This window comes from Balearica regulorum, chromosome 2 (genome assembly GCF_011004875.1).
Source record: "Balearica regulorum gibbericeps isolate bBalReg1 chromosome 2, bBalReg1.pri, whole genome shotgun sequence".
In the NCBI taxonomy this organism is placed as follows: Eukaryota; Metazoa; Chordata; class Aves; order Gruiformes; family Gruidae; genus Balearica; species Balearica regulorum.
Window position 1 is genome coordinate 113,863,759 of NC_046185.1, and position 15,865 is coordinate 113,879,623.

The 15,865-nt window shown below is 42.5% G+C and overlaps 1 protein-coding gene across 6 annotated transcripts in view; it reads left to right on the forward strand.

The window, feature by feature from the left end:
• The window catches only part of ITPRID1 (ITPR interacting domain containing 1), a 50,255-nt gene extending 35,403 nt beyond the window's left edge, over positions 1-14,852 (forward strand). For 4 of the 6 annotated variants that reach the window (XM_075745366.1, XM_075745361.1, XM_075745365.1 and 1 more), the window contains 6 exons: positions 4,353-4,438; positions 4,811-6,310; positions 9,849-9,976; positions 10,806-10,917; positions 11,597-11,935; positions 12,867-14,852. In XM_075745366.1, coding sequence (XP_075601481.1) covers positions 4,353-4,438; positions 4,811-6,310; positions 9,849-9,976; positions 10,806-10,917; positions 11,597-11,935; positions 12,867-12,923 — 2,222 coding nt within the window. In that variant the 3' untranslated portion in view covers positions 12,924-14,852. Of the gene's footprint in view, positions 1-4,352; positions 4,439-4,810; positions 6,311-9,848; positions 9,977-10,805; positions 10,918-11,596; positions 12,367-12,866 lie in introns of those variants that run through there. The other 2 variants (XM_075745362.1, XM_075745363.1) reach the window with 2 other exon arrangements.
• Positions 14,853-15,865: the final 1,013 nt, after the last annotated feature.

Genomic DNA, 15,865 nt, shown 5'->3' on the forward strand with positions numbered 1-15,865 from the left:
GCTTATTTTTTTTTTTACTAATTAGGGAATATTCTTTCATTAATGGTGAACCTAGGAGCCCAATAGTTTCAGAAAGTTCCTGCATTGATGGCTGCTGAAAATGGAAGCCACTGTACCTGCATGCAAATAAGGGGAAAGAAAAAATCTCTTAATGAAATTGGATTGATCATTTAAAGGGCTGGAAAGCTGTGGGACCTCTGGGATTTGGAAGGCATGTACTTTCTTACACGATACAAAATGAAGCAGAAACCTGATTAGTAAGTTCCTCTAACCTATTTTTATTTAAAATTCAGGCAGAACAGAAATGGGATGCAGGAGGTAAACTCTCCCAGTTCAATTAGCACAGAAAGGCGAAGAGCCAAGGTTTTCCTCACCAAGGTCTTCAGGGGCGATTCTCAGGTTTCCTCTTTCCAGCATAGCCAGATGTATTTTCCGCACAGGGCCCAGAGTTGTAATTTTTAGTTCATAGTTGAATACTGGTCTGTGTGTCTACTTCTTCTCCAAACATACTTTATCTTTCCTTGGTGTGATGCTCTGCATGTATTTGCAGAATCTCTACAGGTTTGGGTGTCTCCACACGCTAGGAGAACTGAGTAGAGCTACATGAATAATGGATATTTTGGTTCAGTGGTTGAACCAAATGATCAGGGAAATATGCAGTTTGGGTAGACTAGAAAGGAAAACATGTTTTGCCTAATGTTCAGGTGACTTAACCCATTCTTTTGCACCTTTCTTGTTCAAATTAAAAATGCAGTTGCTTTCAGAAAAGAAAAAAAGCACATTTGAAACAAAGGCGAAAGCATTTTTAAAATGTCAGAATAAACTATGTAAATTTTGGCCAACTTGTAGCCGTCCTAAAGACAAGCTTCCAGTTGCTAAAAGACTTTAGTTCATTTAAACGTAAGGAATTGTTGCTGTGAAGAAGTGGTGTCCCTAAGGTGACCTTGGCCACTGCTGAATGGACTAGCATCTAAAGCCCTTTCTGAGACAAACCACCAGCAGCTTCCAGCCTGGACATTTTCAGAAACCTGGTAGATAGAGGAATTTGTCCTAGGAGACCTAGCAAAGACCTGCTTTGGACTCCTGCAAAGAGTCAGTCTCCTAGTAGAAACTCGGGCGATGGGCATCCTCTCTGGGTATTAGAGCCTGCCAAGAAAAGTGGTATTGTTACCATTGGCAAGCTATTAACATTACTGAAAATTTCACAAAGAGAGAAACTCTGTTCCTTCTCAGGACAGCATCAGGCATGGTCCAATCTGCAGTCTCGCTTAATCCCTATGTGGGACACTAAGAGGAAATGAAGTGATAGATTGGCCCACTCCTCACCCAAAGCCCAGTTTCCCCGGTATGCAAATGTTGTCCTCCATTATGCGAACATTACTTGGCTCTGGTATACACACGTTAAACTAAACTATATTTACATAGGTTGAAACTGAGCTGTCTCAAATTGAAAAGGCTATCATGTCTAATCTAGTTTCGGCACAGCCCCAGCCTGCAGTGCGACCTGCCTTCCCAATGCAGCCCTGCTCCGCATTTCTCCCAGGAGCACGTTGTTCAGCTTGAAGTCCTTGAGGGAGCACTTCAACAATCTCTTCATAGCTTTTTTTACCTCACCATGAATTGGAGGCCCATATTAGTTTTCACTAAGTCTTTTTTTTTTTTTTTTAAATTCTGACTTCCACTGAAATCAAGGGAATTTTGACTGGCTTTGAATAAAGTGTTATAGAGTCAGGAAAACATCTCAACATCAAAACATCCTTCTCTTCACCTGCCTACCTTCATCAGGACCTGGCACACTGGGTAGGATCTTGCAAGTCAGCATGGGATGTAATGATTAAATTAGGCATCTGAATGTAGTTGGAAAAGAACTGCAGCTCAGACCCTCAGAGACATTGCTTTGCACTGGCTATATGGGGAATTTAAGCCTTTACTCTAGGGGTATTAGTTCATTACACATCTAATATGAAGGTAGGCACGAATTGGATGCCTAACTCAGGTGAAGGTGATTACTTGGTCTGAAGACAGGAAATCACAGTAACAAGCACAGGTGAACTGTGCTTAGCATGGTTCTCCTTCTACAATACTTTTCTTCTCTTTTATAAGTTTTTATTTTACCAACATAAAAATTGTAGAAACTGGATTTATGCTCAGAATGGTCATTAGGTCCTATTATATTACCATTTAAAATATATACACAGACAGCCTTTCAGAGTGGTTTGAGCCTTGATTGATGTACACACCTTGCATGTTTAATCGATGAGAGCCCTGATAGCAGAGCACACATCGCACCTCCTTCCGTGGCAAGTCCAGGGAGGCACATGGGGGTCTTCCTGTAGTCTAACTGTAGTGATCTTAACTTGATCTACAGACATTTCATCCAGTCTTTAATTTTTCACCTTGTTCCTAAAGATCAGCCTGGAGTCTGTTGCCACATGTTTTGAGTAGCTCCCTAGCTAGCCTGGGAATGTAAAAGTGGGTGGGAAGGCTATGTGGTTGCAACACGCAAGCACAATTAACTGTTGCTGGAACAGATGCATCGCATTTACCTTAATAAATGGGTGAAACCTGGCTGCAGCTACCTCGTTTTGACCACATCAGAAGATGAATTCTAACCACACTTACTCTTCCATTAAAAGTTACAAGGTTTTTCCCTACACGTAATTTCTAGTAGTGTGCCAGCTACTTTGGTATCCCGCATGTCTCAGGAGAAAAGCGGGCACCTTAAAACCCTAGGTAAGCAGATAATGTGATCCTCTGACTTTGCAAACTGTAAAGCCTGAAGATCAGTTGCTATTATTGTAGAATATAATTGAGTGTTTGAGACTCAAATAATTTGAGTCTCAAATTGTTTGGAGCTACAGCAGCTGAAACATTTCAGCTTTTGAAAATTTTTCCTAAGCTTTTCTTTCTTCATTTTTATGTATGGAAAACTATAGGCCAGACTGACACACTGGAAGCAACAGCTGGCAAAGATGCAAAGGGTAATTGAAACAGCTTTAAAAAAAGTTTAGAGAATCTGTAGAGCAGTCTCCCTGGGGGAGAAGCTGAACCATGATGTTGTTTGTGGGAAACTGCAAGGATGAGTTTTGAGGCCACCCACAAACCAGGCAATTTTCAGCAATATCACTGCAGATTTTGTAATGTGTGAGATGGGAACCACGTATTTCTCATCCAAAATAAGAAATGACTGACTGATGTGCTGCTGCTGATACCAAGATTGACAATGCAAGTAATTAATTAAAAAAACATAAAATGATATCTGGTTTTGATTTTACAGTTGCTGCTGACAAATAGATTGTATGATTTTCATTAATTGATGCTGAAGATATATTTTTGTAAAGCCTGTAGTCTGTTAATGTGAGAAAACATAATTTGTAGACTTTTTTTTTTTTGCATTTTCTAGCTCATACAAATGAGAATTAATAACTCAGGTCTCAGAACTGCTAGGTGAATTGTCATATTTTCATAGATATAACCAGAAGATAAAAAGCCCTAGGATTCAGTAGTGGTTATGTATGCAAGGAACAGGAGAGGAAGTGTATCCAGAGCATCTCAGCCTCCATCCTTTCCTAGCAGACTCCCTCAGCCCGCTCCCCCAGCTCTACCTGTGTTTGTGTGGCAGTTATCTGAGAATGAGGGCATTGTCTGAGGATGAAGGTTATTTGAAAGTGCAAATTATCCAAGGGCTGAGAGGTATCAGGATGTACAGGACAACTGAGGGTTTACTTTCAAGCATTTGTATTTTTAAAGGGGGTTGGCTTTTTATTCATGATACCAGCTAGTTAATGGTGTATAACTTATTTAATTACAAAAATTGGGGTAAGAATTTGTTTGGCCAGGTGATGCAGCTGCTAGATTAGAAACCTTCTCTGGAGTAAATCTAGAATATCTTCCTCTTGCTTTTATGTCTTTCTATGCAACCCTGCATCCTCTCTGCGTGTTACTGTGATTTCCTGTCCCCAGACCAAAAACCAACAGATATGACACATGGTGCCTCAAAGTAGAGATAAACTGGTCTAGGCAGAGGCTCAGGCAGCTCCCTTTCCCTGCAGGAGTCACCTCATTGAAGCCATCGAAACTATGTAGGTATGAATGAGACTTGGTCTGACCCAGTTCTAACAATCAAAAGTCAACGTTTTTAGCAAAGAAAAACAAGTGGTTGGCTGCTCTATAGGTTATTTACATTGTGTATGTTGTGTGAATATATCAAAATCTGAAATCTGCAGTTGATGATTACACTGGTAGATAAGTCGACTTTAGTTACATCAGCAGTAGCTATCCTGAGCACATTTTGGCTGGGAACTTCTTTCTGTCATTCTTCCTAATTTTTCTTATCCTTTTGGCTTCCCCAGCAGAGGTGATGGTGACAAGAACAAGCAGCTGCCAGTCAGACAGCAGTGGCTTCATGGAGGAGCTGCCAGAACCCATAGTGTTGCAAGTAAGAAATTAGCAATAATCATTGGTAGGTCTATGAAAACTCTTTAACCCTGACACAAGTAACATTAAAAAATAATGATGGAGTTGTAAAAGCTTCATGAAAACAAAATTATCCTCCTAGAAAACCTCAGAAGGCAAGAAGCTTTGTCAGAGCTTTGTGCAGCTCTTCCACCACACTAATGCAAGATTTGTGCAAGGTTACAGGCATTAGAGAAGAAATATTACAACAATCTTTGATTCTTTGGCTCACTGGGCATTTAAAGATGTAAACATGTCCTGGGGGTGTCCAGGGTAAAATAGTGGTGGGCAAAGCAGTGTGATAGAACAAATGTAGCATTTCAATTCCTCTTCCCCCCCCCCCCCCCCCTTTCAGAATGCATCTTTGTCAGGAAAGATTAATTTTATTTCTGATATCCACAATCAAGAAACAACTGTGTCACATGGGACAGTTTTTCCTATGTTAAATCAAGATTTTCAACAAAAGCCAGATGATTGTGTCGCTAAAGTCTTCATCACAGCTTGCGAGAGCATTTTGGCGGTACCTAGACCAATGAAAACATTCAGTGACCTGGGAGAAGAGACTTATCTGCTGACTGCAGAAAACGGCAAGTATCAGGCCTATAATGCTGAGCCACAGACTTTTGTACAAGAAATGTTATGTGACATGGACAAGAAAGAGGATAAAACTGGAAGAAAGCAACTGGAAAAAGAGGAGTGCATAAAAGAGAATAGTCCTTGTTTTCAGGGTGATACTCCAGATGAGGGAGATACTAGCTCCTCAAAATTTGATCATCGTTTATATTTTAATACAGAACACAAACAGGTGAACGTAACCTTCGTTGAACTGAGTGATAAAAACCCTGCAGTCATCAGTGAGAGCAAAATCAGAGGTGAAGATGAAGGTGAGAGGTGCCTGACTCAAAAGGACGTTGGAGTTGCACATCATGGAAGTTCCCATCGAGGTTGTACAGGATGTGTTAAAGGACCGTGGTGGGGAGTGGAAGTGGTCAGCAAAGATGGTACCCTGCTTGCAGTGAATGAGGTGACAAATGGGCAGAAGTTCTGCAAAAGGAACGGTGATTCAAAAAATACAAGATGTTTCCCTAAAACAGGGCTCCCAGAAACTCTGCAGCAGGGCTCAGCAGTGCAAAGTGGGAGCAGGGCTGATTCAACATGTTCTCTGCAAGTATCTCAGAGGCATCCCTCCTGCCTAGCAGAAGGGCCTGGATTAAATTCTTCTGAACATCAAGAGACTGGTAGCGTAGGGGAGATGTTAGGTGCCAACAAATCAGAACAGGGAGACACTGTCCAAAACAGTGAAATGGCTTCTGCTTCTCTGAAATCTGTAACTGTTCAGATGTCTTCAGGGCTGGAGTTTACTTCAAGGGTGAAGTGCACAGGACAAAATGCTCCTGTCAGTGAGAGCCTTGCTAGGGAAGATCTTGTAGACTTGTCTGACATGTTAGCACACCACTCTGAGTGTGGTCCTCTCATACAGTCAGACTCAGGGGCTTTGAAGGATTCTGTGAAGCAGACCACTGAAGCCTCCAGCCAAACCGACATCCATGCCAGAAAACCCAAGTGGCCACCACTGCTTCATCCACCCCATCGTCACCTGACAAAATCAACCTCTCTTGACACCGTGCTTTGTGGCAAACACAGATCACACAGCTGGGGTGAAGCCCCTGGTGCTGGGGGTGCGCAGGGCAGTTGCTGCTGCTGCTGCTGCCACGGCTGCTGCCCGTGGACTTTACCTTTGGGTGTCTCTCCCCACCGCCCTGTGGGCTGCTGCTCAAACCATGCCTCCACCGAGCTGCAGCTCTTGAAAATGCTGATGCTCCTACAGGACACTGCAATGCGTCATCTTTCTCCGGTGAGTAGGTCTCTTTGTAAACATAGACAGCTGACACTTATGAGCTAAATGCACAAGCTGCCTTTTCCTTTTCTCTCCTGCCACGCTTGCTTCTTTAGCAAGACGTATCTTGGGAAGGTATCTGAGAAAATGGATGGGGAAAGAACCATTGTCTTCTGGGAGAAAAATGGCAAACATATCTGTGGACCTTCAGTTTTGTTGGGCTGCTTCTTTTAGTAACTTATGTACACCAGTTCAGCCTTAAAATGGTTCCTGCGAACTGGGTGATAAAGTTTACAGGTCAAATGAAGAGCTGAGAGATCAGAATGAGTTTCAGTGAGTTCCTGTGAATCAGCTGAGTTACAGTAACTGAGTAACTTCCTGGACTGCAGAAAATGCAAGGTTATATGATTTAGTGTAATCCTCTTTTACTGAAAACTAATTTAGGTTATATTACTTAGTGGTTTTTAAAGATTAACTGTGAACACCCAGATATATACCATAAGCCAAACTGCTCTAAATCAAAGTGAATTGCAGCTTCTCAGAGCCTCAGGCCGTTTTACTATGATAGAATAAGAAGCTTGCATTAAATCCAAAGTCCTGCTAAGATGAATATTTGCAATAAAAACACTGATAGTAAAAAGTCATGATATTTTTATTTCTTTGTTCAGAATAGCTGAGAATTCCCAAAAGTTGTGAAAGACTCGGGGTGTGTTGGGGAAGAAAGCAAGAGAGAGAGTCAGGAGTGGTTTTGCATCCTGAGAAAAATGCAGAAGGAGCAGCATACCTCGTGCTGGTTTGCAAGCATTTTTCCTCTTCTCTTTGCTCTTCCTAAGGAAATGAAACTTGAACTGTTGTACAAATTGGAGAAGAAAATTATTAGATAAAAGTTCCAGAAAGTGAAACTGGCGAGTTTTATGCTGCCACATCACTGAATATATAAACCTGCAATGTCTTTTCTTTGAACAGTGTATTGGAAAATAGGTCTTTTGTCAGATATCTTGCTGTTGCCACAAGATGGCAGTGAATCAGTACTTTATGCTGGGCTGGGAAGCCTTTTCTCATTGGCTGACTGCTATTTTATCACCCCTCTAACAGGGGCTAATGGTGATTTGTCTTCTCTAGTCTGTGGACAGGGAATGTGGGAGGAACACACTTTGCACTGTACTGTTATCCAGGATCTGTTCTTAGCGATATCGCTCCACACCCAAGTCACTGTGCAATGAGTGAGTGAATTTACTGAGTATTAGCCACTCTGCAGAGATTACAACTATGTCTAGTTTGTACTTAGCATTAAAGGTAAGGTAGTTTCTACATCTTTTACTGCGAGAAGCTCGCTCAGGTTACGTCCCATTTACCAAGGACATGCATGGGGAATCACAGCCACCAAGAAGCAACAGTTCGACAGATAATTTACCCTGTTAGCATGCACCTTACCTTAATGAGGTCTTGCATGAGAGTAGTCCTGGAACTGTTAGCCCCCCCTCCATCCCTCCTGAGCCTGAACTCTGAACAAATCTGTGTGAACATGTGCTCTGTGATATGCTCAAAGAGTCAGTGCCGGGGAGCTGCCCATACCTCACCTATAAGGGCTGGCACAACTTTTTACCAAACCTACCCACATTGTGCCTCTTCTATGTTGTGCATGGTGCTTTCTAGATTTTTGTTAGCCTTGAGGAAACAACTAGAAATTTGTCTGTGGCCCATTGACTTCTCCCTAGTGACCTGAATGACAGGAGCTTTTCAAGCTCATTTGGGTATGCTTTTTTGATGTCCAGAAGTCCTCACTCTGATTGTATTTGGCAGTGGGTAGAAGAAATCATGATTACTATGTAGGCACTCCTCACTTTACCCAATACACTCACATCTAGAACAAGAAAACTATCTGAGGATCAAGATTAAAGTTTGGGATGTGGGGCAAATGAGCAATCAGCCAACACTTCATTTGAAGGTGCTCATAACGCATCTGACTGCCTCCATGGGGTGCGATTGCTACCCTGACCCACAGCATTAAGAGCACCAGCTGTGCTCCACATGGAGAGACACTTAGGAGGGATCACCTCTGCTGCAGTCACAGGACTGGCCCTATCAAACCATTATTAGTCTCTAATTAGCCCTTTTTGATGAAATCCCATGGCTGTTGGGGCTAGATTTTTTTTTTTTTTTAATTTATGGCTATGGAACAGTTTTTCCCTGGGTCACACACATCAGGAGTGTGTCTGACACAGCAGCCGCATTGAAACGGAGATTGAGATGCATTTCTCAGATGCATGGGGAGCATCTTTTGCCCTTTAGCTGAGGCTGATCCCCCAGCAGGGAGGGCTCCCTCATGTGTCATGCCTTTCTGGGACTGAGGGACACATTCAAGCACACACACACACAGAGATCATCAAAGGACATGATTGCAGGAACCCAAAGAGATCGAGCATTTCTGTGCTTTGCAAATGTGCCTCTTGTTCCTTATCAGTTACAGTGGTCAGCAGTGGAGTGTAGGTTTCTACACTGTCTTCCCATGGCTTACAAGACACCAAAATCTGCCAAGCATCATCTTGCACTCAGAGCAGTTTCAGCATAATAGGGGAGCGTGTTTTCAGGAGGCAGACAGTATTGTCTCCAAAATCATTTGAATGATGCTGTCTGCATTACTGTCCTGAACAAGGCGTGAAAAGTCAGGGAAAAGTATTTAATGTGGCTAGAAACTTAGACATTTTGATGTCACTCAGTGGGCTGCCATTGTATTAGTCCTGTGCTACAAAGGAGTAACTTGCAAATCTTCTTAGCATTTTCGATGTACCATTCCTGCTTATTCATCTCCCCTGCCTTGAGACATTCCTGGTGTAGGTGGCTACATCAGGGTAGATGTAGATGACCAGTCATACTAAATACCTTCTCTCAGTGAAGAGTAATGGTCACAGTTACGGCATAGATACTCCGACTTTTGGATCAGAACATTTGCTCTGTTGCAGTACTTGCATGTGTATCTGTTGCAGTAAGCGTCTGCATTTGGTTAGATAAATCCAATTATAGGTTTCTAACTGGTAATAGATGAGAAATTATCAGTGTAACACTTAGCAGAAACCATCAGGAAAGACACTTTTCCTTCTCATAGTTCTTATCTTCTCTCCCTTTTTGAAACAGTTTCTAACTTCCAGTGGACAGTACTTTAACCTAACTTTAACCCATAGCAACTCATCCTGCTCAAATATAATGTCTGACAACAGTGCAATAACATCAGAATTTGGCACATTGCATCAGATCTTTGATCAAAGTCCTTTTCCTCTTCAGTGGCAAAAATGAAATTCTCACTGGCTCAGGTAGTGCCAGCACTTAATCCTACATGCTTTAGGAGAAAAGGTGGTGACTGGGACGCGAGCGATGCACCCAGAGCGAACTCACTTGAAGTGCCATCTGCACTTTCACGGCAGCTGCTTACAGAGCCCCTGTTGTGTGGGTCAGAGGAGGACCCATGCTGTTTGGGCTGTCAGCTTCAAACGCACTCGACGTGGAAGTGCTCAAAGAAAAGTGGTAAAGTGGGGTGTCTTCTTGCTTTTCTGTGTAGTGTACCCTCCATGAAATAGAAGTGATGAAGAGCTCCTGCCAGCACTTCCTGGAGAAGCTGGATGAGATTGAACAGCACCTGACCGAACAGCAGGTGCTGTTTTCCAGCACAATGCCAGATGAAGGAAGGTAACAGCAGCCCAACACACCTAAATCCAAAGCTAGCAACAGCCTGTGGGCACGTGCAACATGTCTGGTCACTTGGGTTACCACAGTACTTCTGGTCAGTGAGGTGCAGCTGTGGGTATCCCACAAGTGGAGGAGAAATGTGTTGTGATGTGATTTTTGCTCAGAGGAAAGTCCAGCTTCTCTCTATGCTGTTCAAGGCACTTAAACATGAGCATTTTGAAGGGAAAGATTGCTCCATAGATGCAGGCTAGATTTTTTTTTAGTGTGCAACTACTATGTTTTAATAGCAATAGGAACACAGGAACAGATGTCAGTCACCTGGGAGCTCGGTGTCCCAGGTCAATGCTGGGTTCAGGGGAGTGATCTCTGACAAATCAGTCCCTTTAAGCCATGCACTTAGTTCTCATGATCAGTGGCGTGATGATACAAGAAAAACTGAACTATCTCTTCATGGACTCAGCCCAAGTTCACAGGGATTACCGAGAAGCCTCAGGTTCACAAAAAGTTACTAGGGGCTTCCAGTCTTGAGCTGCCTGAAAGTAGGGCATTTATGCACTCATTGTGCTGGTGGTAAATGAGAAGTGATAAACCCACCCAGACTCAAGCTGGCTCTGCAACTACAACGTGTTTAATCTTGCATCTGGGATAATCAAATAAATGAGAGACAAGCAGAAATGGCTGTTGTTTATTATTTTGTAAGGTACCCTGTGGTCATGGTTAAAAACAAGACTGCAACAGAGAGAGGGGAGATACGGGCATCATGCTGGGGCTGAGGAAGAGGAGGTTATTCCGTGCTCACTTGAGTGTGCTTTCACTGCTGTCCCTACAGCGAGGAAGGCAGACACCTGCAACTCTTACGGCAAGCTGTTCGTCAGGAGGTTGCGGAGCTGGAATTTCGGCTGAATGATCAAGCTTGCCAGGTCAGGGAAGGCATCCTTACGGTATGTTGCACAAGCCAGTGCTCTGGGTCGCGTGGGGAGAGTTTAAAGTCTGTCCTGCTATTCAGTGTTCAAAGTGTTAACTCTGAGGCACATCTGAATAAACCTTTCACCACCAAGAATAGGAAGATTTCCAATAACAGACTTACAGTTTACATCTTTGACTCTCTTTGACTATGCTGCTTGAGCTCAACCACTCAGGAAAAGTGCCAATACTTACAGAAGGGACTGTACTCTGCTCTATAAAGGTCCCGTGATTTCTAGAATAAAGTGACAGGCAGTCAGCCTGCAGAATTACTGATAAATGGTTAATGGTCTGATTCTTTTCTGGAACAGCTTTCCATTTGATAAGGAAAGGTAAAGAAAACGTAATCAAGGGATCGGTTACTTGTCTTTGATTCTTCCCTGACAAACTTGGGTTAGAGGGTCAAGACTGCAATAGTCACAGATTGAAGTCCATTTGGAGATTTTCCATTAGGCAATTAGATCTATCTGGAATAAAATGTCCTTTAGGCCTTTCTCCTCCTTTTTATGGCAACATCTCCTTTGCCAGATATTGCATGTCTTCTTCGGACCAAGCAGAAGAAGCAGGCATGCTTCATATACTCTTGTGTATCCTTCTTGATTCCTTTTATTATATTTTTATTACTGCAATATGCTTTTCCTTCTATTTTCTCTGCAGCAGCTGGACCAATTACTAGTAGAACAATCCCATCTGTTTTCTGAGCTTGGACTCTCTGGTCGGAAGGGAGAAAGAAAAGCCCAGAATAAGCAAGCGTTTCCAGATGCCGCTGATACTGCGCATCCTCGAAGCGGGTTCTCAAAAATGGAGCTCCAAAGAGCTCCTAGCAAAACCACGACAGCAACAGGCTCGCTCTCTGCACCCCCAATGCAGTTTCCTACCAGGACAGCACCTGATCCGAATTCAGCCGAGTCTGACCCACCGGAGCTCTCCACCAGTAAAAAGGAAATAAAAGGACCTCCCCAAGCAAAAATGGACTTTAAGGCATTTTTACACAATGTAAGGAGATGTTTCAGCCTCACCCTCAAGGTTTTCAGTGGAAGGGATCGCTGACCCTGCAACACGGTTTTACCGTTCTGTGTCTCGTTGCCACAGCCTGGGTCAGGAGCCTTTCCCACTAAGCCGCGCGTCCATCCGAGGGGATGGAGCCTGTGTTTCGGGGCACTTTCAGTCTGAATAGGCAACGCAGGTAGAAGTGGGACTGGACCTACCTTGATATTTCTCAGTAAGCTGTGGCAATGATCTAAATGCTCCAGAGAGAAGGACGTATAAATACGTGGATGGTATTTGCCTGGCTTGCTTGAACTTTGAATGTGACTGTTTGACTAATTAGTAGATTCAACCCTCTCCCACCGTGTGAAATTAGTAATTTATGGCTTCAATTTTCAGAGACAATTATCCAATTCTATAAGGGCAGTAAAGGCAGTGAACTGGAAGGTTTGTTGTTTTTCTGAAGAAATTTGAAGTCAGCATTTCTGACTATCTGATCTCACAATGTAACCATAAAAAAAAAAAGTTTGCCTGCCTTTTTTAATATAAAATATGCCTAGAAAATCTCTTAGATAGCTGCTTTGTCATTTAATGATCTCTTCCACATAAGCATATGTCCCAGTTTTTAAAGGATCGATCATTCTCCTAAATGAAAAATTTAGGGTTAAATTCCGCATAAACACCATGGGAGTGAATGCTTTTAATTGTAGACTTATACTACTTTCTTGATTTATGTTGATATTACTACTGATATTACTAAGCAGAATCAGGTTCCTTAGCACAGAATTCAAAGAATGAGAATGACAGACAGGGAGGAACAAGGAATTTAAATATTTGAGATCATGTTTTGTCATCTTTTGCACCTATTTCCTTTTAAGACTAGTTTCGGTCATTCTCTCAACATACAAAGAAAATAATACTTTTCTCCTTTTTTTTCCAGTTGAAGAAATCTTTCCAAAATTCTTTAGGTAATGATTCAGCAGAAGGAAAAGACTGAAGGAGGACAGACTGATGGATTTGGTTTTTAATAATTGTGGCCTTTTTCCTGAAATGCATGGTATATCACAGAAACAAATGAACACGACGTTGCATTACAGAAGGTTCTGATCACAGCAGTTTCACTTGCAATAAGATGACTGGCCAGAAAAGCAGGCATTTTGGAAGGATCTTTCAAAGAGGGGCGCTATGTATTTTGTTGTTCTGTGATTGCAAAACTTAGTATGCTCCTGTTGGCAATCACATGGGATAGGGCTATTCTTTGCAAAGCCATTTAAAAGGAAGAGGTCTTATTTTTGAGAAGAGACCTAAGAACTTGCAAACCGCCCAGGAGATACCACTAGAAGGTATTCTCCTTATAGCTAGTTATTGTAACACAGTCCTTCAATATTAAACCTCAAGCTCAAACTACTTTCTAGCTTTTAACTTGCTACTAACTTGGCTCTGACTAATTTTATGAGGCTTGTATCTACTGTCAAACCAGAAGCTTACCGACAGTGTATTAAATGTTAAGTGCCCCCTCTGTCAAACTATTATCGAGGATAGTCTCCTGGCTGTCCTCTTCCTCCTCAAATTTGCTTCACATAAATCCAATTAAAACCAAAATTAGATTAGAAACACAAGATTTTCTACATTGTTTATCATTGAATCAAAATCCTGGTTCAGTTTTCTGGGGAGGGCACGGAGCCTGGATTCATGCAGAAAAAAGCCACAAGAAAAGACCTCTCAGGTTTGGATCACAGCAAAGAAATTCAACTGGTTCATTTTCAAAGCGGTGCAGTTTGTACTACTGCTTTCAATTTAGCACTTCCCAGACTGTGAGATGTCCTATTGGCTTGTTTGTTTAATGCTCCGGAGGGATCTTCGGTGTCATTTAGGCTTTGGTGTTGCAAATCACAGCTCTGCAAAGGTGCAAATAGAAGTAGCATTTGCACATGTTTAAAGACAAAATGGAGTCAAACGTGCTGAGCAGCCTCGAGGCTCCCTGCACCTCCCCGTTTCCACAGATGTTCAGGGTAATAAAATGATTGGGAGAGAGTGGTACATAACATAGGAACTGACAAAATCCTCCACAGCCTTCTGGGCTGTGAATTTTACTGGTTGAAATTTGCCCCTTTCTTGAGACCCCGCATGGGATTTGTACACCACTTCCACACTATCAAGTGTTTAAGAGTTTATATGTCAAGATTTGTGATTGTGACAGTATCTTCAGGCAGCATGAAAACAGGACCAAAGCATTCTTCACCTAAGTTTTGGTGGAACAAGCAATAAATTTGGCTTAGTGTTTTCTCCCTCCACTGGCTTATGAACTGCACTTGCAGATGTTGTACCTCAGTTTGTGGAGGAAGGCAAATAAAGAGCGTGGTGAAGCATACACAATGACACCAGTGCTGAAGGTTTCCTGGAAGAGAGGACAGCTAAGAAGCTTCCTTACCTCATCCACACCAGGGCTGTGATTTTCTCCCATGAAACAAGATGCTTTGTGCAAGTGTCACTGCAGCACGATGCGTAAAAGCTCTGTAGGTGTGTGATGCTGCAACCACTGTCTGCCTGTCCACGTGTACAGAAGACAGTATTGGCAGGTGGCAGCTGTTCTTGATCAGAAAGATCATGCAGGACCTCTGGTGCCATTTGAATTCTACCATTTGTGTTCTCGACTAGGACTGAATCTGACTCTTCCTAACAAAGCTTTCCTGTTCGAGTAGTCTCTAGGTTGGTATGTGCAGTCCGGTTCCTCATTTAAATTTAATTATAAAATCATTTCATGCAAGCCACGGACAGGACAGGGTTCCCCCATATGCAATGCTTAAACACCCACAAATATTGTTACCATGAACTTGTTTGCATTTATAGCTAGGTAATCTTTCAAGTCTTCAATGTTGTTTTAACAGTTAAGCTGTAACCTCATAGCAATAAAAACCATACTAAGTAATGGGAATGGGAAAAAAATCTTCTGACTTATCGTGGAGCAAGAGTGATGTTTCACTTCATAACTCCTCCAAGCATGTTACAAGGATGGCTGGACTAAGCCTCACAATGCGGCCATTGAAGATGGAAGAGAAAAAAACCCACAGTAATTTTGTGATCAGGAAAGTCTGGGCATAGCACTGGTGAGCGTGGGAGTCAGCCGTGCACCCACTTAACCTCACAGTGTTACCAACCTTTTAAACTCTTATCATTTATTTCCCTTTAGGGCAGTCATAAGCAAATAGGGTGGAAATCTTAATGATAACTCCACAGAATTAAATAATAACATATCTGATTGATAATCATAATTGCCCTAGCTAGCTAGAACCGTACAGATTAGCTTGCAAGGCTCACAAGGCAGTAGGTCATATATTGGGGGTGGGGAGCTTATGAAAAGCATTAGCGCTAGGCAGCTTGCAAGTTTGACATCTGAAGAAAACTGACCCTGTGACACTGCAGCTCTGCAGGACTTCTGACCAAAAAAAAAAAAAAAAAAAAAAAAAAAAAGAAGAGTGGAAGTATTTGAGCAAAAGGCTGTTTTTCTCCCTATTCCACCTGTCCAAAACTGAAATAGGTAGAACCATTGGCTCTGTTTCACAGGACTGTTGAGGCCCCACAAAGGTCCAATGCAATATAGATCAGACCTGCTATGGAAAAAGCAGGTTCTTCTCCCTGCTCTCCAGTGCTCTTTCTGCATCTCTTGCCTGCAGAAACCTAAAACTGCTGCCTGACATCCTTGTAACTCCCTGTTAAAGGCTCAGCATTTCCTTTGCCTTGGTCACAATTTCTGGAGTGCAAGAGCAACACGCAGCCTCACCAAAGCACGAGGGAGGAAAGGAGAGGGGCAGGCAGAGAAAGGTCAATTAAAAAAATGGTTCCCTTACAGAGATAGAAAATTCAAAGCCTAGTGATTGCTTTTGCCCACCCTAGTTCAGTAGCAATTTGTGTCACTTGGATTTTACTTCTTTTGTCATT